Source organism: Pituophis catenifer, unplaced genomic scaffold (assembly GCF_029215685.1).
Source record: "Pituophis catenifer annectens isolate HBS135680 unplaced genomic scaffold, rPitCat1.0.hap2 SCAF_7, whole genome shotgun sequence".
NCBI lineage: Eukaryota > Metazoa > Chordata > Lepidosauria > Squamata > Colubridae > Pituophis > Pituophis catenifer.
The window spans coordinates 20,826,450-20,848,612 of NW_027256887.1; the positions used below are offsets into that span (position 1 = coordinate 20,826,450).

The 22,163-nt window shown below is 37.9% G+C and overlaps 1 protein-coding gene across 1 annotated transcript in view; it reads left to right on the forward strand.

Annotated features, from left to right (window-relative positions):
• Positions 1-22,163, forward strand: part of GRM8 (glutamate metabotropic receptor 8) — a 502,734-nt gene that overhangs the window by 262,257 nt on the left and 218,314 nt on the right. Inside the window, exons 3-5 of the mRNA XM_070947976.1 lie at positions 8,321-8,456; positions 9,985-10,139; positions 13,435-13,572. Coding sequence (XP_070804077.1) covers positions 8,321-8,456; positions 9,985-10,139; positions 13,435-13,572 — 429 coding nt within the window. The remainder of the gene's footprint in view (positions 1-8,320; positions 8,457-9,984; positions 10,140-13,434; positions 13,573-22,163) is intronic.

The window sequence follows — 22,163 nt, forward strand, 5'->3', positions numbered from 1 at the left end:
TTAGTTACTTCATTGTTTCAGAATTGTATAGCAATCTGGGTTCAAAGCATAAAAACTGATTTACAGTATAGTGTGCCTGGGTTGCAAGGTAGATTACAGAAGGACACCCAAAAGTATTAGCTCTCCTTTATTGTAAGGTGACTTTACGGAACCTTGAAGTATAAAAGCACATTTCTCTTTATTCCCTTTAGAGTCCAAGAAACTAAGAAGGGTCTCTTCTGAAATGTTTGCCATGTCTACATTACTTTTGTGGGCTCAGCTGACTCTTAATCTGATTGTTCCCCAGGTGCGGCTCTTCCCCCTGTCTCCCACGGTCATTTTCACATACCATTACACTGAGCATGCATATTGCCTCTGTCAATGCCTTCTAAAATGAAACATTCAGGGTTCGCTCTAGGCTATGGCCAAATAGGCACTTAGGGACAAAAAATGGGGGAAAAAACTTGTGAAAAACACAACAGAAAACCTAAAATGTAGTAAAAGTGCAGTCTAAGACAGCAGGTGTGCTTGAGGCTTAAATAAAATTAAGACACAAGAGGGTACCACATTGTTTCATTTGTTTATAATATGTTTATGACTGATATTTTTCTCAATAATCAGTACCCATTCATTTAAATTGTGTTGTTAATATATGTGTGTATTTCAAATCACTGATAATTAAAAGTACCATATTTTTTGGTGTATGAGATGCACTTCCCCCCCCCAAAGAGTGGGTGGAAATGTCTGTGCATCTTATAGAGTGAAAATTGCTGAAGCCCCGCCCACCTGCCGACCTCCACCCTTTGGTCTCTGCCTCCCAGCAATTTGCCTCCTTGCAGCAAACAGCCTGGTCAACTTCAGCACAGCCTGATTTAGCATGAGCAGCTGATTGGCAGTTGGATCTACCTCCTGGAATACCACCTATTAGCTGTTCCAGGGTGAAGGGATCACCACCGCCCATCATCACCATCGCCGTCCATAGCCCATAGCTGCCCATAGCCGCTGCCACCTATCGCTGCCTCTGTGTGCTCCATTTTCAGCCTCTGTGCATCTCATTTTCGGCCTCTGTGTGCCCCATCTCCGTATGCCCCATTTTCAGCCCATTCCAGGCAGCAGGGATAGGTGGCAGCAGTGGGTATCTCCACTGTCTGGAACGGGCCGAAAACAGGACGTGTGGAGGCCAAAAATGGGGCAGGTGTAGGCAAAAAACGGGGTACGCGGAGGTGCTATAGGTGGCGGTGATGGATGGCGACGGCAATGGACGATGACAATCCATGGAACAGCTGATAGGTGATATTCCGAGTAATCTGGTATTCCAGAGGCAGATTTTTTTCTTGTTTTCCTCCCCAAAATCTAGGTGCGTCTTATAGTCCAGAGCGTTTTATAATCCGAGAAATATGGTATTTAATTATATAAAATATTGTAGCTAATTAGTTATAATTGCTGTTTATCAATCTAATGTTCATCTGATAGATGATATAATTAATTTCAGAATTATATGTTTGAAATATCATATGCTTCACATTACAGTATACCTATATTTTCTATTTCAGAAGTTAAGTAGAAAACAAAAACTAATAGATTCTAAGCAGTGATACAATTTTTAAAACCCAAAACGCTCCTGAACACATTGTTGTTACTAAATAATAATGTATCTGGCACTGAATAATAAGTACAGCATATTTTTATTTATAGTAAGAAGAAAACCCATAGTTAATATTAGAACATTTCATTCCTGCAAGGTTTTGCTTCCCAACCAGTGTTAAAAACTGAAAAAAGTGACATGCAATTATTTATAAAGTAATGATCAAGCAATAAATCAGAATATTTATAGAACCTTGTGGAGTTTAAAACTTTTATAGAAATGGGATGATGGTGAAGAAATTGTTTGAAAGGTACACTTTAATTTACAGATCTGTATATATATAGTATTTATGATACTGTGTGTGTATATATTTCTGTATGTGTCTGCACTTCGAAACTTGTGTTACATTTTCATTAAAGGAATGCTACTTCCATTTGATTTAGAATATTGAATTCTCAGGCTAAACATACCAAAATACAAGGCCTGTATTTCAGTAGTGGGTTTCAATTTTGTTTGCTTCTAGTTTGCTTGTGGTGCATGTGCGCGCCTGGCTTCTGCACATGTGCAGAAGCTTCTGCGCATGCGCAAACACATCTGGGTGGGTGGACGGAGACTCCCGCCACTGCCGCTACCGGTTCGCCCAATCCAGGACGAACTGGTAGCAACCCACCACTGCTGTATTTCCATCTCTCTCTCTCTCTCTCCCCCCTCTCTCTCCCCTCCCCCCCCCTCTCCCCTTTATCATTTTTATAAATAATTCTATGCAGCCAATATTCCTTTTTCCAACTATTTTCCAGGGGTGAAATTCAAAAATTTTCCATACCGGTTCTGTGGGCGTGGCTTGGTGGGCATTTCCTCCCCACTCCTGGGGGAAGGATATTGCAAAATTTCCATTCCCACCCCACTCTGGGGCCAGCCAAAGGTGGTATTTGCTGGTTCTCCTGAACTACTCAAAATTTCCACTACTGGTTCTCCAGAACCTGTCAGAATCTGCTGAATTTCATTCCTGCTTATTTATTTATTTATTTATTTATTTATTTATTTATTTATTTATTTATTTATTTATTTATTTATTTATTTATTTATTGGTTCGATTTATATGCAGCCCTTCTCCAGAGACTCAGGGCGGCTTACAATGCGTTAAGCAATAGCCTTCATACTTTTGTATATACCTGCTTAGTAGGGCTTTCGCGCCCCCCCCCCCAGCAGTGTTCTTTTTTTATACAAAGTCATCTTATTGCCCCCACAATCCGGGTCCTCATTATTGCCCCCACAATCCAGCTTATTTCCCCCACAATCCGGGTCCTATTTTCCCAGAAAAACAATCCTGTGACTTGAGTTGGCTAAGATCTTCCAAAGTCTGCCAGCCGGCTTTCATGCCTAAAGTGGGACTAGAACTCACAGTACCTTAACCATTTGATTAAAGTGACTCTTTCCTCCTCTCTCTTTAAGAATAAAATAAGCAGGCATATCCAGCAATCTGGCACATGTGTACATCCATTTCCAGTCTAGGCAAAATGGTTAAATAAGCTCTGAGTTCCAATATAGTAAGTTTATTGCCATGTACATTGACAGAGAAGTAGCAGGTTGAGAGCAGGCATCATGGAGTTCCTGCCTTGAAGCATGCAAGAGAATTTTTCTCTGAGTAACACTTTCCCATGGTGAAATTAGTCACCTTTTCTATGGGAAAAAGCATCTTGTCCTTTGTTTCAGGCATTAAAGTATCTCTATAATGCTCAAAGCCTCGCATAGAAAATGCAGCATAACCCTTAGCACAACCCTATAAGGCAAACAAATAGAAATATTCAAATAGAAATAGAAGAGCCTTGGTGGCGCAGCAGACTAAAGTGCTGTTAAGTAGCACCAGCTGCCTGCAATTACTGCAAGTTCAAATTTCACCAGGCTCAAGGTTGACTCAGCCTTCCATCGTTTCGAGGTAGGTAAAATGAGGACCTGGTTTGTGGGGCAATAACTGACTTTGTATAAAAAAGAACACCGCTTAGGAGGGGCCGAAAGCCCTACTAAGCAGGTATATACAAAAGTATGAAGGCTATTGCTTAACGCATTGTAAGCCGCCCTGAGTCTCTGGAGAAGGGCGGCATATAAATCGAACCAATAAATAAATAAATAAATTAAATAAATATAGCATTGTTCCTGAAATGTAGGAAGTAAATGCTGGGAAATAATCGCTGATCTAATACTGTCTTCTGAGTTTGTGACAGAGATGAAATTCACAGTAGCAGAAATGAGAATCAACATTGTTGTGTAGAAAGTGGCTTCGGTATAAAAACAGACTCAGAAATGCTGCCTGTAAATAAATGTTACAAGCCCTCATTGGACATCATGACATAACTAAGTACTCTCAGATTAGTGTGAAGGATGGGATACACTTACTCCATTAACTTCCTGTGTGATCATTCAAGTTCCTATGCTTCAAATTTATCTCCACAAAACAATTTTTGTTATCTTGCAACTTCTATGCAACTTCTATGCACTCCCTTTTGGCACTAGTAAAAGCCTCCAGATGCTTCTGCACAACTGTTGATCATGAGCAGAAGCCTCTTCTGTTGTTACCTGGGTAGAAGGGATGATGCAATTCCTGCATATGGGAAGTTTGTAGCAGAAGCGTGTTCTGGTATTGAAAGTGCTAAAGAAAGCTTCAGAGGAGGTAGGTGACCAGACACGCAAAGCAGAGCAATCTGGCTGCTTCACTCTATCCATAGAAGTGAGGGGTCCAGGTTGCTTTATAAAGCACTTTCAAGGGGTGTTTCCAGGAGTGGGTTTCACTTACCTTTGTTACCAATTTGCTCGTGCGTGCGCTTGCTTCGCTCGCATGCGCACCATTCCTGCGCATGCACAGAGCATATTTGATGACATCCGGGCGGGTGAGTAGAGCCTCCCGCCGCCACTGCTACCAATTCGCCCGAACCAGGGCGAACTGGTAGCAACCCACCACTGGGTGTTTCACTCAAGCTTTCATTGAAGCAAAACCTCCATCTGAAATGTGCACTAATTTCTAGCCATCTAGACTCTGCTTTTGTTCATATGAAAATAAATAGAAATCTTTGCAGGCCCTAATACTTAACCTACATTGCTTAGAAATAGGAGCATGTGTATCCTGTTCTTTTATTCAGTGAGTATCCTCTGACCGTCGGATACCCAGACAGGATCATCTGTAGAATCGTCTCTCAATATTTTACCTACAGACAAATAAGACAGAGCTAGGTGACTGAAGCTGAGAGAGACCAACTTGTCCAATTCTCAATATCTTGTCAAATACTTCTTAAGTATCCATATCTCATTATAGTATTGTGTTCCTATTACAACTTAAAAATGATGTGGATTAGGTCTGTATCTCTGTTTAAGTTCAGTATTTTCTCTGTAGGTCATTTCAGCTTTTGACTACCTCTTGTAAATCAAAAGAGGATTCCTTGCCTGAATACAGAGGGAGTGGGTGGATGGAGGAAACATATAGACAAAGAAACATACTAATTGCTTTGCTTGTCAAAGAGTGGTGTGCTGATTTTATTGTGAATGTAGCAGGAAGTCTGAACTGCATTTTTATTTATTCCTACTACTGTTCTTCATCACAGGATGATGCCCAGTTCAGTTGCGGTGTGGTGTTTCTCTTGTGGTGATGATGTTTCTCTTATGACATTAAAATCTAAGAAAACAGCTATTCAGGCTCTGTGTAAAGGTAAAGGTTCCCCTCGCACATATGTGCTAGTTGTTCCTGACTCTAGGGGACAGTGCTCATCTCTGTTTCAAAGTTGAAGAGCCAGCACCATCTGAAGACGTCTCCGTGGTCATGTGACTGGCATGACGAAATGCCAAAGACACATGGAACACCTTCTCACCAAAGGTGGTCCCTATTTTTCTACTTGCATTTTTATGTGCTTTCGAACTGCTAGGTTGGCAGAAGCTGGGACAAGTAACAGGAGCTCACCCCATTATGTGGCGCTAGGGATTCGAATCACTGAACTGCTGACCTTTTGATCGACAAGCTCAGCGTCTTAGCCACTGATCCACTGTGTCTGTGTAGGATATTATAACTATGATTATGATTCCTGTATTATTATATACAAAACAATATGAAAACACAGCTGCCAGTTCTTTAGTGGATGTTGGCCTTCATTCACATCAAGTTATTCCTAAGAACCTAGGATGTCATAATGTATTAGCACAGTATATGTGCAGTTCATAGCAACATGATATTTTGCAATTGACAAGTGGAAATTTTGTCAATGCGCAAATTTTCCAAGTGTCATCCAAGGCTTTTTGGTATGACACCCAGTCTGCCAATAACAATAATTATTTTCATTATTCCCATTATTCCCAAAGTTCCACAGAATTCACTATGTATAATGGATAAGTATTTGCAACTTTTCTTGATCTACTCAAAGGAAAGGGAATGGATTTCTTAAAAATCAGAGCATCTTTAGTTGTAATTAAAAATTCTAAATGAGATAACGTTCTGTCCTTCCTTCATCACTGTTCTTAAGAATTGATTTTCTTTTCTATGCACATATACATTTAAGGAATGATTGAAAGATTAATTTTTTTTCAGAGGCTTAACATTTTGGTAATGAAAAGAGTTTCACGTTTTCCCAAAACAAATGTAGGCAATTTGGGGCTCCGTTCCTCCAAAAAAAGTTAATCTGTTTACGTGTTTGGTGGGATGTCTGAAAGGAAAAAGTTATTATTTAAGTATTATTTAAATATATTCATTTTCAAATGTATGACATCATGAAAACCAAAGCATCTGTGATTCTTAAAGACATGGAAAAGCCTGGATTCAAACAGAATCCAGATGAATGTTGGATATGAAGGTTGGATATTGAATGTTGGATATCTAGTATATGCCATGCTTGGACATGGCATATTCTAAAGTGGAACAAATGGGTATATAAAATATAGTTTTATTTTATGTATGATAATTACTGTAAGGTTGTAATATGCACAAAAATGAAAAGACTTTAAAATACCCACAATGGAAAAATGACTGGTGAAGGTGACAGAATGGGTAGGAGTGGCAAAATTATTTTATGAAGTAGACCATGAAACATACCATCTCTTTCCTTCTCTTCCTGTGCTTATCTATCTTTAGTGTCTGTCTGTCTGTCTGTCTGTCTGTCTGTCTCTCTCTCTCTCTCTCTCTCTCTCTCTCACACACACACACACACACACACACACACACACAAACACACAAACACACACACACACACACACCCCTATCTCCACACAGACACACCTCCAAATAGTACTGCATTTAAAGTGCCTATATTATTGTTATTTTCCTTTTGTCATACCTCTACTGAAGCCAGCTAAGGTTGTAAGTGAAATCATTCTAACTCTTTCCCATACTTGGCTTAGCTGTACAACTTTGGTTTTAGCATGAGAATTTATTGCTTTAGCCATTTAAAAAGTGTTAAAATTCTCTGCAGAGATGTTGAGTTATATACAGCATGCTAATGTAAGTGTCCTGCTTAGTAACTTTAAAACCGGCTCTGCTATACAAGATATTTTGTTAAACTATTTCTTTTAAGCCAAACTGAATATTTTAAAATTATCTTTACATATTACATTCTAAAGAAGGGCACAGCCTTTCTAAATGTCATTTATTCTGTTTCAGTTTTGGGAGGAGGGGATGGAGGAGTCGAGAGAAAAAGCTGAATACATCCAGTGGAATCAATTCTTCATCAGTCTTTAAATCTTAGGGCAAATTTTTCTGACGAAAGACTTGGTTAGGTAGTGTTACCACTATACTATCTTTGGCCCTACAGCCAGAATAAACAAAGATATTTTCTCTAATATTTGCCAATATAATGAAAATTAAAATTATTTTATAATTGGGGTGATCCAGAGGTGGTATTCAGCTGGTTCGGACCAGTTCACCCGAACCAGTAGCGGAAACCGCAAGTGGGCCCACCCACTCATCCACTCGTCCACCTGCCCACCCGGCTCTATGCCATCCTATTTAAGGACATTTTTGAGGCTGGGCACATGCATGGAAGGTGCGCGCATGAGCAAAGCTGGCACATGTGCGGAAGGCAGGCGGGCACGTGAACTGGGCATCCACGTGGCGAACCTGTAGTAACATAATGTGAAACTCACCGCTGGGGTGATCCTGTTTGAGGCTCCAGGAATAACCAATTTATTCCTTTGTTCCATGCTAATGTTCAAGCTAATGGAAGTTGGGACATCAGGGAATCAAGGGGTTGCATAGAAGACTGGAATTTTTAAACCTTGGATGGATTTGATTGTTCTTATGGTATATCAATTGTAACTACTGTGTAGTTTTTATTGATGATTATACACAACTTTAATAATATGGTTGAATAATGAATACAACTGAATTAATAATGTGGTGATTAACAGTTGTAGTAGGCCTGGATATAGATTCCAGAAGAAGAATGCAGATTTGAGACTTTATTGTATCCACTGAAATATTTTTGCCATAAAATGTATTCCTACTATATTGTTTTAATAATTCATACTGTTGAGCACTATACAATAAATAATGACATTAGATAGAATAGAAATTAGATGCAATGAGCTTAACAAAAAATTGAAGCATTATTCACTAGTACTGCATTTGCAAAGTTACAATTTTAAACTGTTTTTTGGCTTGGTAGTCTTCTCTAAAGCCAGATTTCTATTTTCACTGTAAACTGGGCATAATGATTAAAAAAAAAGCAATGAGTAAAAAAACCCCTATATTTTATAGCTTTTCTTTTATTATCCCCTTTTCTCCAGGTGGTGTCTGCATTGCTCAGTCTCTAAAAATCCCCCGTGAACCAAGACCAGGGGAATTTGAGAAGATTATTAAGCGTTTGATGGAGACTCAAAATGCTCGTGCTGTAATTATGTTTGCAAATGAAGATGATATAAGGTATTGGCTTTTTCTTCTTTTTTTTTTTTTTTTGCTAGAATAGGTAACTTTCAAAGTCATGGTTTTATTTATCAATGTTACTCACACTAGATTTCAGTTTTGTTGCTCGTTCCAATTTTCCAGCAATCCTTAAACACAGGAAAAAGAAACATTTGGTTTTCACAGAGTGTTCCTGCTTCAGTGGAACCCAGTAAAAATAGAAAAAATAACATGGTGAATACCTAAGGTTTTAGAGGGAAAGGATACATTTTGGGGTCAATTTTCTTTGGCACTCTGACTTCTTGCCATTTCCATAGAATTCACTTAATACTCTTCCCTTGACTGTAAAGTTGAGTAACAATGGAAGGTACAAGTGAAATGAAAGCATTCAAAAGGAAGCAAAATGACAAGTCCACATCTTTCCCCTTTCTTTTCTCATAATCACTTGAACTTGTCCCTTTGGAATACTGTTATTTAAAAGTTCAGGCGACTATGAAAGAATTGGGTCTTTCATAGTCACCCAATATTTACTAAAAAACCAACAACAACCTTTGAGTGAAGCTTGACCTCAATTGAAGACTTCAAGTCTTGTCCATGCAGTTATTTTGACAATGGTAGGGATCAATTTTGCTATTTTACTTGGAATATTCTTTCCTGTCTAACTGATACCTCTGAATTGCCCTGGAAGTCACTCAGTCATGTCCTAACAGGTCTGAGCTTGCTTAGTTTTGGAAGTTTAGCCAAAGTTCACTGAGTGCTGCTATCTGAGTTTAAGAAAACAAATTAAGCAGAAGATTCAGGTAACAAAAAGTAATGGCAAGAAAGAAAGAGTCTCTTCCTCCACAGACATTAATAATAACCCCTGCAGCACCTGACAACCAGTAAAGCAGAAAAGAGAAGGTATTGGTTTGGAACTGATAGAGAAGGCAGCTGAAAGAGGCGGACAGAAACATGAAAAAGAAGTCAGCCTTTCTTCTTTTTAATTTCTATTGCTTCATTGCCATGATACTTTTAAGTATTGTATTGTGAAGGCTTTATATTGTAATTTTTTCTGCATGAGCTGCTGAGAATGGCTTTGATTTTATAGAAATATAATGTAAACAAATAACTACATGTTACAAATAAATAAATAAACATTACAGAATTTTTTTCTATACACTTTTTTGTACAAAAGCCCCCCAACATGTCTCCTTTAAAGAGCCGTGTTAGTGCAGTGGTTAGAGTACAGTACTGCAGGCTACTTCTGCTGCCTGCTGGCTGCCTGCAATATGGCAGATCAAATCTCACCAGGCTCAAGGTTGACTTAGCCTTCCATCCTTCCGAGGTGGGTAAAATGAGGACCCAGATTGTTGGGGGCAATATGCTGACTCTGTAAACTGCTTAGAGAGGGCTGTAAAGCACTGTGAAGTAGTATATAAGTCTAAGTGCTATTGCTATTTAAAATGTTTGATGAATTGACAAAAACAACTAGTTTTATGACTCTTAAGGAGGAACCTTTATAAAAGTTGGCTTAAAATAACTGGTTTTGTTTTTAAATTATTGTTTACAGGAGAATACTGGAAGCTGCTAAAAAATTGAATCAAACTGGACATTTTCTTTGGATAGGCTCAGACAGTTGGGGTTCTAAAATTTCACCTGTTTATCAGCAAGAAGAAATAGCAGAAGGGGCTGTCACCATCTTGCCCAAAAGAGCTTCCATTGATGGTAAGACTCTGTAATAAATCTTTAGTTGGAGGAGCCCCTAGTATATATTTGTGTAACTCTGGCACATCATACAATCATGAAACTATTTCATGGTTTTCTTATGATGACGCCAAATAACTTTAAATGGTATTTTCATTCCATCTTCTGTAGGTGCATGGTTGTTTGGTTCCCATACTCACAATTATCAAGTAAAAATTTTTCAAGCCCACTCTGTGAAGCAGTACTTTACAGGTAGTCCTTGCTTACCAACAATAATTTGGACTGGAAATTCCACTGCTAAGTGACAAGGTTGTAAGGTGCAACATGATTTATGACTATGACTAGCCAAATCCCATGCAGTCATAGAGATCTGTGATCATGTGATTGCCATTTGCATTCTCCTGCCAGTTTCTGCATTGACTTTGTTGGAAGCCAGCAGTAAAAGTCACAAATAGTGATCACATGAGGATGGCCTAACGGTCGTAACTGTAAGAACAGCTTGTAAGTACCCCTCATTCAGTATGAAATCAGTGGTAACATTAAATGAGGATTACCTGTATTGTGCATCCAATTTATGATCATTCTGAGAAGAACATATTATGTAAACAATTCAATTTATTTATACCGAAGAAATTCTAAACTGAAGATTTCTTGTACAACAATGACATCATTTTGTGCCATTGCTATTTGTACCTTATTTATTTATTTATTTAAATTTATTGGCCGCTCAACTTTGGATGATGTACAAAACTAAAAAAAAACAAACCATAAAAATAACTGGAAACATAGAATCAGACATATGGCCCACTCTATAATAATCCAATAAACACAAAACAATAAATAAATAATAAAAATTAAGCTCAGACTGGGACCAAAGCCTGTTGTTCAAAGTTTCCTTTACTTATTTCAAATGTTTATTGACATTATCTAGTTGGTGAAAATAGATTCTATGCTCAATGGTTCTGGTTAATGTTTAAATTATTTTCCTAAATACTAAATTAGTACTGTGATTGGTAGAAAAATCTACATGTCAGGGTTCCAATTAACACCCCCAACAGAAGTAAAATTCCAAGGCAGGCATTTTCCTCAAAGTTCCATTTTATTAGAGATGTCATATGGGCACATCTGGGAAAACATGGGTTTTCCCACCCAAGTAAAGTCAAAGTTCCTTCTCCTGCACCCACATGTCCATCACCAGGTCCAATCAGGTCCCCGTCCCATCTGGAGTTGTTTCCCAGTCACACCTCTCCAGGAGCAGGTTGAATGTCCTTGACTCCAGAGAAAAGAATGTTTTTATGGCTATACAACTCACCCCGTCTCCATCCAACCCTCCTCCCGTTTCCCACAGCATGCCCATCCACCAAGTGTGGCAGCCCTGAAGATCCAAAGTTAAAGATGGCTTCCAGGGTTGACACTACCATCTAGTTAAATACACAATAGCTTTCATTTATTGATATCAGCTAATTGTCTTTATATCAGGAAGGTTTTTTTTCTCCATTGCCAATATACAATAGTCACTGGCACAATATCTAGAATCACATATGATGTTTGTCCATTGTGTTCGAAGAGGACCTTGACATCTAACAGGTTGTGGGCTGTCTGCAGGTGGCTGATAAGGCCTATGCGGGCACGAAATGTTCTGCCACATGTCGGGCAGTCATGTGTGGGCACCATTGTTGCATTGCATTGTTGAATCATTTATACAGCTGATTGGATCTAACAGCTATAGGATTATGGGTAAATGACATAATAAATGTAGAAAAAAGGTTTCAGATTCAGTCATGGCAGTTTAATTAAAAGAAAAGAAGGAACTATAATTTGATGTCTTTTGGGAGTTAGCAGGTACCACTCAGAGTTGATAATACTGTGCTACTATAACTTGTATATACACTTGAGATAACTATTTTTCAGGCGTTCAGCTTCATTAAGTAATGAGTCAGACTTTCTAAGACTTCTTGTATGTAACATGAGGTAAGAGCAAAGTGAGATAAAGGTGAAATGGAGGAGTATGAAAATTGCCTTTTGTCAAAAATATTGAGACAGAGAACTTGTAAAATACCTTAATACCTCTCTGAATTGCTGAATTAATTTATTACAGTTATGATGATGCACAGTAACAATGTTCAGTCATTTCATAAATATATACATAGGAAACCAAATACAAAGTAAGCTTTTAAAAGAATTCTCCCAGTTATTTGCTGCCTACTCTTGTTGATCTCAGTTTATATCTGAGATCTCATGATATTTCATGAATGAAAGCAAGCTACTTTATGATTGAGCAAGGATACTTCTTTTCAACAAGCAATTGGATGCATTATTTTTTTAGGATGTCACCCAAACTCTGCATTGTATTAACATAATAGTAATAAAGATAGGCTTTAATTTGCTCTAGTGTTAACTGGGTAATGCTATAAGATGTTACAAATCACCAGTAGGGAAATTTATATACAGAAAGAGTCATAGCATATAAGGCCAAATACCTTTTCACGTTCAGCACTTTGTTCTGATCTTCATGTATGTATATATTGGACCTTGGAGTACTCATCTCTAATGATCTAAGTGCCAGAGCCCACTGTAACAACATTGCCAAAAAGGCATTAAGAGTTGTTAACCTAATCTTGCGTAGCTTCTTCTCTGGTAATATTGTACTGCGAACCAGAGCATACAAAACATTTGCTAGACCAATTCTCGAATACAGCTCATCTGTCTGGAACCCGCACTAAATATCGGACATTAATACAATTGAGAGAGTCCAGAGATATTTCACAAGAAGAGTCCTCCACTCCACTGCTCGCAACATAATACCTTATGCCACCAGGCTTGAAATTTTGGCCTTAGACAACTTAGAACTACACCGCCTTCGGTCTGACCTAAGCATAGTACATAAAATTATCTGCTACAATGTCCTACCTGTCAATGACTACTTCAGCTTCAACAACAACAATGCATGAACACATAATAGATACAAATTTAAAGTAAACCGCTCCAAACTCGATTGCAGAAAATACGACTTCAGCAACAGAGTGGTCAATGCCTGGAATGCACTACCTGACTTTGTGGTTTCTTCCCCAAACCCCCAAAACTTTAACCTTAGACTGTCTACTGTTGAACTTACCCCATTCCTAAGAAGTCTGTAAGGTACGTGCATAAGCGCACCAATGTGCCTACCGTCCCTGTCCTACTGTCCCCATTTATTTGTATCCATTTCATGTATTCATAAGCATGTTTATACTTATATCTGTTGTCTTATACATGCTTGACGAAATAAATAAATAAAATAAAAAAATAAAAATAAATATCTGTATTTTCAATTAAGGTTTCGATAGATATTTTAGAAGTCGAACCCTAGCAAATAACAGAAGGAATGTGTGGTTTGCAGAATTTTGGGAAGAAAATTTTGGATGCAAGCTGGGCTCTCATGGAAAGCGGAATAGCAACATAAAGAAATGTACAGGTAACTGAGCATGCACTTTGTTCAAGTTATTTTCTTTTTTGATGGGTTTTTGTTAATCTGGCAGGCGGTAGCCTGATTTTGTCTTGGCTCAAGAGTTAAAGTGTGGCTAAACTGGCAAAAAGAAAGTAGCAAATTGCATCCATACTGTTTTCAAGAAAAGTGCAAGAACCTGAGCATGACTTGAAGGAGACTTTAACTTTTAAAACATACAGTTTTTAAATGTTTTAAAAGTTTTTTAACTCTCTGAGTTAAGTAGGCTCTTAGGTATTTGTTAAGATTTTATATTGCTCAATTGCTAATTAGATTGATGGAAGGAATTTATAACTGCTGAAAGTCTATTGGTGATGATTTTTAATTATTTACACTGGCAATACTGTAAATATTTATTTGATATGTGGCTAGACTAGAGGACTTTGTCCTGATTTATTGCTTGAAGTTAGCCATATTGTTTTTCATGGGCCATATAGAATGTGTTAATGGGAAGTGACTCTGATTTCCATGCATAGTTCACATAGTCTTTTGCAATGATCAAAAACTAATAATGGAAAAAGCGTATTATTTTCATTTACTTTGCTGCTGCTAGAATTAAAAGAAACAACAGTGAATGATACTTTTTTTTAAAAAAAATCATATTTAAGTTTCATTATATTTACTAGGTTTACTGGGTTTAAGTGTATCAAGGCTCCAGTCTTTTAAGATACTTTTCATCTGTCCACTGAGAGTTTTCTTGGTAATATACAAATGTATTCATGTAATCAATGAAATTGCTGTAAAAGCACATGGTTAATCCATAATCCATAATCCAATAGTCCTAATAATTTGCAGTATTTTGTAGCAAATCCTTAGTAATTAAAATAGTTGTAGGCTAAAGATACAAGTTAAAAGATCAGTACAGGGCTGAATACAAAGTGTGTCCTCATTCATTATTAATGAAAGGTGTGTGTGTGTACATGTATAGACATAGCATCTCAAGATGTACCCTACAAATAGGTTCATGTCCTCATCATGTCCAATAGGTTCATATCATCGATATGTTGTATGTTGTATGACAGGCTTTTGTATTATGTTAAGCATAGTAAATGGGAACAAGATTGGTTGAAGTATAAATAAGCCTTACTCCATTAAAATTATGGTTGCATTTTCAATCTAATAGTGGTCCTATAGACTTATTTTATGCTACTGTTTAAATGTTAGGGTATAGAAATGCTCTCCTCAAAATCTTATCTAAAATGTTAATTAAGATTACCAGGTCTTGCATGTCTTTTTACTATAAGAAGAGCAGCTTATATTTCTTATGTTAGCATTTTGTTTAACTGTTCAGCAAAGCTAATCAGCCTTTAAATGCTTATAATCACTGATGGCAGTGTTAAAAATAGAGATGGGAGAAGAGATTTCATGAGCCATGTACAGCAAGTTCAAATTTGCCTAATTTGCACAGGTCATGAACAAGCCATAATATTTGTTTCTATGGAAGACATTTATGGTACTTTATAATGAACTTAAAAATGTATTTGAAGGTTAGAAACCTTTTGGTTGCAATGTTTAAATAGTTTCTATTTTACTCTTGGATATTAAGTTTAAGGTTTAATAAGAAAGAAATATTTACTGTGACTTTTAAATACACTGGGGCAATTTTATACAATTTAACTTACATCATTGTTTGGATTATATTTTTATTCTTTATATATCAAGATCACATGAAGTGTTAATACCACTTTATAATGCCTTGGTAAGGCCACACTTGGAATACTGCATTCAGTTTTGGTCACCATGATGTAAAAAAGATGTTGAGACTATAGAAAGAGTGCAGAGAAGAGCTACAAAGATGATTAGGGGACTTGAGGCTAAAACATATGAAGAACGGTTGCAGGAACTGGATATGTCTAGTTTAATGAAAAGAAGGACTAGGGGAGACATGATAGTATGTTCCAATATGCTGCCACAAAGAAGAGGGAGTCAAGCTATTCTCCAAAGCACCTGAGGGCAGGACAAGAAGCAATGGGTGGAAACTAATCAAGGAGAGAAGCAACTTAGAACTAAGGAGAAATTTCCTGACAGTTAGAACAATTAATCAGCGGAACAACTTGCCTCCAGAAGTTGTGAATGCTCCAACACTGGAAGTTTTTAAGAAGGTGTTGGATAACCATTTGTCTGAAATGGTGTAAGGTTTCCTGCCTGGGCAAGGGGTTGGACTAGAAGACCTCCAAGGTCCCTTCCAACTCTGTTATTCTATTCTATTCTATATTTGAATTCACAAAAATAAGCTTTCGATTTGGAGTGGGCAGAGTTCTAACCCTGACTGGGCAAGGAATCCAAGTAGGTGACTTTGGGCCAGTCATTTTCTCTCAACAAAGATAAATGTGTTTCTGAAAATGATGCCTTGTCTATTGCCAGCAGTCAAGATTAACTAAAAGACAAAAGTCAAAATACAATTAAATTAGTTGGAAAGAGGGGGCCATAATGACATTTAAAACATGATAAGCAGGAGAACATTGTATAATCTAATTTTGAGATTAAATGTTTTTTCTGTTATATTTACATGTAACATTCTGTTACATTTAACAGTGGATTACAGCAGAATTAACAAAATAGTAAAATAGTTGGGCAATTCTAATTGATCTGGTGGGAATAAGCAGTCACATGTTTTTTGTGGAATTAGCACTTTTATTATTCAGAATTATTAAATATAAAACAAAGGTGACAATTCTGTGCTCAGTAATTATCCCATCAATACATTTGTTATCATACACAGTGTAAATCATCGTGGGCCTTAGATTTCCTGCTGCTTTCGTCTCTTGCTGATCTCAGGACAATCATCTCTTCTTGGTCTTATCTTCAGCTTTCTCATGTTAAAAATCTCAATACTTTTAAGATAACATGAAAACGCAAACATTCTATGTGCATAAATAGCATGCTCCAGCATATATTTGAATGGCCTAGGCATAAACTGTTCATGCATTCTAAGGGTGGCTTCAGAAAAGACATTAGTGCAAGCAAAGCATCCCCTCCTCAAAGCAACAAGGCAGCTGCAGTTTCTGGAATAATGGCATAATTGTGACATGGGCTTTCCCAGTTGTGTTCATTTCTGAGTACATGCATAATTTGCTTCAGATGAAGCTTCTGCCCAAATATTTTATGTGCCTGGAACTGGGAAAGCCAAGACAGGTCTTCTGTTGTATGAGGCTGGCTTGAAATATTTTACACTGTCCTACTAATATGATATTTATGTTTTCTCTTTAACTGCCCAGCTTTTGTTACATCAGATACCAACAAGTTTAGGGACTACATTTGTTTTCTTTCCGTGATTCATATTTTGTCATTAGCTCAGAACATTATGAAGCTATGTAGATAAATTCAGTTGAAGCACAACATCCCATATTATTTGATGCAGCATTAAATCAGCGTGCCTCTTCTCAAAGTAAACTATATGGGTGAATAACATTGCCTTTTACATGATAGATCATGTCTAATATAAGAACAGCAAAATAAGATACATATCCATTTACTGCTGATTTGTTCAATTTCCATGTGTTCACTTTTTGTTAAAAAAGAAGTCTGACAGTTTGATGGAGCAAATAGGCAGCTTTGTGTTATGAGAGTATCAGAAGCAGACTTAAGGCTTTTTTTTTTTTAAAAGTACCAGGATAGGCAGGAGTTTTTTGAGACTGTTTCTGAGAGTCTCTATCTCTATATATGTTAGGATTGATTTCCTAGACCCGTGATGGCGAACCTATGGCACACGTGCCACAGGCGGCAGAGCCCTTTATGCCGGCACGCCAGCCGTCACCCCAGCCCAGGTCCACTGCACATGCGCACACCTCCCATCGGCCAGTTGGTCTTCCGGTCTCTGCTGCGCATGCACAGAGGCAGGGCCTTCCCCGATCTCTGCAGGTTCTACCCTCTGCAGATGCCTCTCCATGGCAGGAAAGCAGGAGAAAGCTAGCACACGATGGGGGGAGAAACTGCAAAGATCTGAGGAGGCACAGAAGGCAGGAGGCAGTCAATCAGGGGAGAAACTTTGGAGATCGTGGAAGGCAGGAAAAAGCTAGGATTCCATGGGGGAGAAACTTTGGAGATCGCGGAAGGCAGGAAAAAGCTAGGATTCCATCGGGGAGAAACTTTGGAGATGGCGGAAGACAGGAAAAAGCTAGGATTCCATGGGGGAGAAACTTTGGAGATCGTGTGTCGGCTCCTGTTTTTTCCAGCTGCCAAGTGCTCATTTAGAGAAGAGGAGCTGGGGAAGCAGGCAAGGCGCAGAGCCAGTAGGCAGGTGTCGGGGAAGCGCTGAGGGCAGCATACACATCTGGGATGCCTCTCTTTGGGCTTTCCACTTAGGTGGTGATAGATGCAGCCAGTCCCTGTCCACCACCTGCTCGACCTGCAGTTCCTAGTGGGAAGGAGCCCAGGCAAGCCGCGCGCCATGCTGTCTCACCGGGGAACAGGCTGGTACCTAGTTGTCCTCTGGTAAGAGGTATGCCGGCCCACTTGGAAAAAGTGTGGGGGGATGCATTGGGGGGCACAAATGCGCAATGTAGGTGCATGTGTAGAGGGAGCATGGGGGGTGTCGTGCACACATGTGTAAATGGGGGCACGCATTGCATTATGGGTTCCGGCACGCGGGAGTGCAACAGTGCTCGTGCGCTCAGACTTTTGGCACGCAATGCCAAAAAGGTTCGCCATCACTGTCCTAAACAAAGAACATAATAGATGCACTAGAACAGAGGTCTCCAACTTCGGCAACTTTAAGACTTGTGGATTTCAACTCCCAGAATTCCTCAGCCAGCTGAGGACTAGAACTAGAACACAGGTCAGGGATATGCTATCTGAATTAGGAATATACAAAAATGTCTGTTCTGGTTGCACTGAGTTTCTTATTTTTCTGTCTTTAAAATTAATTTGTCCCATTCCTACCTCAACTTGTACTTTTGTATTGAATTTTTCCATTTTTTTTTGTGTGTGAATTTTTCCTGACACTGTTTTAAAACAAAATTTGAGTAATGGATGCATTTTTTTGCAAGTTATTTCCCATAATGTAACATATTTTTATGTTCCCTTTTTAAAATGAATAATACATTTTTGTGTTCCTAAAAAACATACATTTAAATGCATACTTTAATTGAACAATGCAATATCAATGTTTCTGAAAGAAGTTTGACTACTGAAAGATAACTGAAATGTTGAAGACACAAATTCATACATTATTTTTTATTAAAAGACCTAATCTATTCTAATGCCACTGAATGTCTGATTGCACTCAGAACATATTTTCTTTACTGTTATCCTTACTGTGACTTATTTCTCTTTCTGAAACACATTTTTAGTGGTAGATGGTCACTCTTAAACAAATGGGTCTGTGTGTGGAAAGATGTACATATGGATCTTCAGTTTCATCTTTAGAAAACTCATTTTAAAGTTACTACGCTTAGGGGTGGGCTTCAAAAATTTTAGCAAGGGGTTCTCTGCCTGGTTGCTGGGTGGGTGTGGCAATAGTGGGCATGGCCTAGTCAGTCTCCTGCACCAAGGTGTGGGGGTGTTTTTACCCTCCCCAGGCTCCAGAGGCTTTCCTCGAGCCTCTGGGAGGGCAAAAACAGCCTCCCCAGACTCCGGAGACCCTCTGGAGGCCGGAAATGGGTCCATTTCCAGCCTTTCTGAACTTCTGGTAGGCCTGTTTCTCCCCCTTCCTGAGCCTCCATGTGCACCCTGCACTTACCTACATTCAAAATGGGCCACATGGGGACTCCTGGGAGAGGAGGGGAGAGATGGGCAGGGCCAGCCAGGAGTGGGATTTGGGGGTTCTCAGAACTGCACAGAATCTTAGCTAGAGGTTCTCCTGAACCCCTGCAGGCCATCCCTGACTACGCTGTTTTTGACTATGCTGTACCTTACTTATCCTCTAAGTAAACAATATAATGTGACCATTTGATGAGCAAATACACATACTGTATACAAACATATCATGAGTGCCAGGACTTTAGCTCAGAGTGTTTGACCTCAACTTTGACTAGAAAGACTGTATTCTAAGATGAATAGAACAGGTTTAAAAGTTCCTTCTACTTTGAAAGAAAATGCAGAAAAACAAAATGCTGCTGTTTTGGTTCTATTTGTATGCACAGAAAAGAATCTGAGCATTTTTGTCAGCAAATGGTCTTCTCTCTCCCTCCCTCCATCCCTCCCATCCCCCTCCTCTCCCCCTTCCCATCTTATGACTCATGTGCCACTTCATGTGTATCTGTTTATCTGTTTATCTTGTCAATTTAAAAATAGTACACTTGCTGAGACAGAAGCTGTGGCTCAAAGCCTATCAAACATATCTATCTACATTTTCCTCAGGAATGAATTTTTGAGTTTTCTGCTAAACCTGTATCAGTTGTTTGATTAAATAGGAATTGCTTTACTCTGTCTATTTTAATGTTTTTAATGTTTTAAAGTATTTTAATGTTATCTACGCTGGCTAATACTGTCCAGTGCTTAGATAAAAGCTTTACTGAAGAGAGTCTACAGCTGAACTAAGAACTATTTTCTGCAATGCATGCACTCTGCAGGTGAGCAATACAAATCTTTGCAAGAGCTCTTGCTTTTCAGATTGTGCAGACAATGTATTGTTCATTGTTCAATAACAAGCCATAGATGACATCTTGAAGTGACCAGGTTTTCCTGTTGACATATTAGTTGCCACATCCCAGATGGAGGTTTATTGATACAGTGAGAGCTAAATGAAAGAGAGCATGCACTTCTATGACCCTGTGTCTATAATATACCAAACTAGGTTGTGGAGAGGGTTACTGTGACATAAGAATAGCATAAAGGAACATTTATCTCAGTCAACTGAGCCCTGTGGGAAGTTGATTTAGCTCTAAACAAATCAGGCAGTACAGTACACAGTCAAACTAACTCCACCCACTCACTTGTGGTATCTGATGAAGAACAGGTTGTTGAACCCTTAAATTGCTTTCTGACATTTGTGTCAATGGCTACAAAAGATTACATACCATGTTCTAATCCTTCACTATTGTTCAACACTACAGGTTTCAAATGTGCTCAGACCAACTCTACAGATTAATAATTTGGAGAAGAGGAATGAAAACCTAACCTTCTGCTTATTGCTTTCTGAAAACGTATCTGAGAGAATATTTTATGCTACCATTTCTTCCATTGTTTCAGCTCACTAATGGTGAATTGGAAATTAGGATATACAGTTGATTTGTTTCTGTATTGTAATTTGCTAGTGGTGGCTATAGAAATATACAGGAAGCAATCAAACTCATAGAAGAGAAAACTCATTATACTTACCCAAATATGATTCTAGCACAAAGGATTTGTGCATTAGAAATGTGAATGTCATAGTAAATTATCTCTCTCTCTCTTCCCTCCTCCCCCCCTGTCTCCACATCTGTATATAAAGTCTGACTGGAGATAGGTGATAATTAAGTACCCTAGGATATATTTTTTTAAAAGTAACATTATTAAAGGTTACACTTACAATAGTAAAAATTAAAAGAAAAAAGTAGGAAGAGTGAAATTACCCAAGACCCTCTCTTGGTTGATTGTTTGTATGCCCCTTTTAATTATTAAAACATCAGGTTTTTTAAAATGTATCATGTCTTTGTGTGTCATTCTTATGACCTGTCTTTTCTAAGTCTATTTTCAACTCAGTCTTGGTCTTGTCAGGTACAACCTGTTTCTTTTCAATAATATCTTTTAGACATAGGATATTCATAGAAGCTTATTATTATTAATCAATATTTCCAGTCGTAGAATATTTTGCACCATTCTGTAATTATTAGTCAAATCTATGTATTCTTTTCCTTTAATTAGAAGGAGGGAATCTTTAGTTCCGTCTGTGTTCAACTTTTAAATTATCATATTTTTTTAAAGATTCAAAACAAAATTATTTCCCCATGGGAAATATTCTTTATAATTAATTCCAAAATCTTATTTCAAATTCATATGAACCTGTAGTCCTCTTATATCTTTCAAAAAACAAAGTTTTAATCAACATTTTGCTTTTTTCTTCAATTGTTAACAAAAGTTCTTAAGCTTATAGTGAAAACATTCTTTCATTAAGAATTGAAGGCAAATTCACCCAGTGGTTTCAAACTTGCTGATCGAAAGATTTCTGAAAGCTGAAAAGTAGTTAACAAGCAATTTCCAAAAGTGATTATAACAGAAAGTATGCAAATTTAATCTCTTTCAAAAGTGCCAACCATGGTTTGAGCAAGATAATTATTTCTTCATCTCCCAGTGCTCACTAGAGATCTGCTTGGAATTGTCTTCAGTCTGCCATTTTTTTTCCACAAGTCACACTAGGACATTTTCTATGTTGAAACAACCTATTAGAACAAACTTGGTTCCAAAAGTGTCACTGACTACTTATGAATAAAAGGAATTAACTATCATCCAATGTTCTGAAAAAAATCCATGTTCTATATAGCCAGGCTTATGAATAATAATGTGTGCCCTAGAAAAAGGTAGGTTTATCATTTCAGTTTTGTTTTATTGCTAACAAGAAAGCTAACTTTATTCACATTGCACTTAAAATATAGATTACATTACACAATAAATATTAAAAATATATCTCAGCAGTTTTCTAT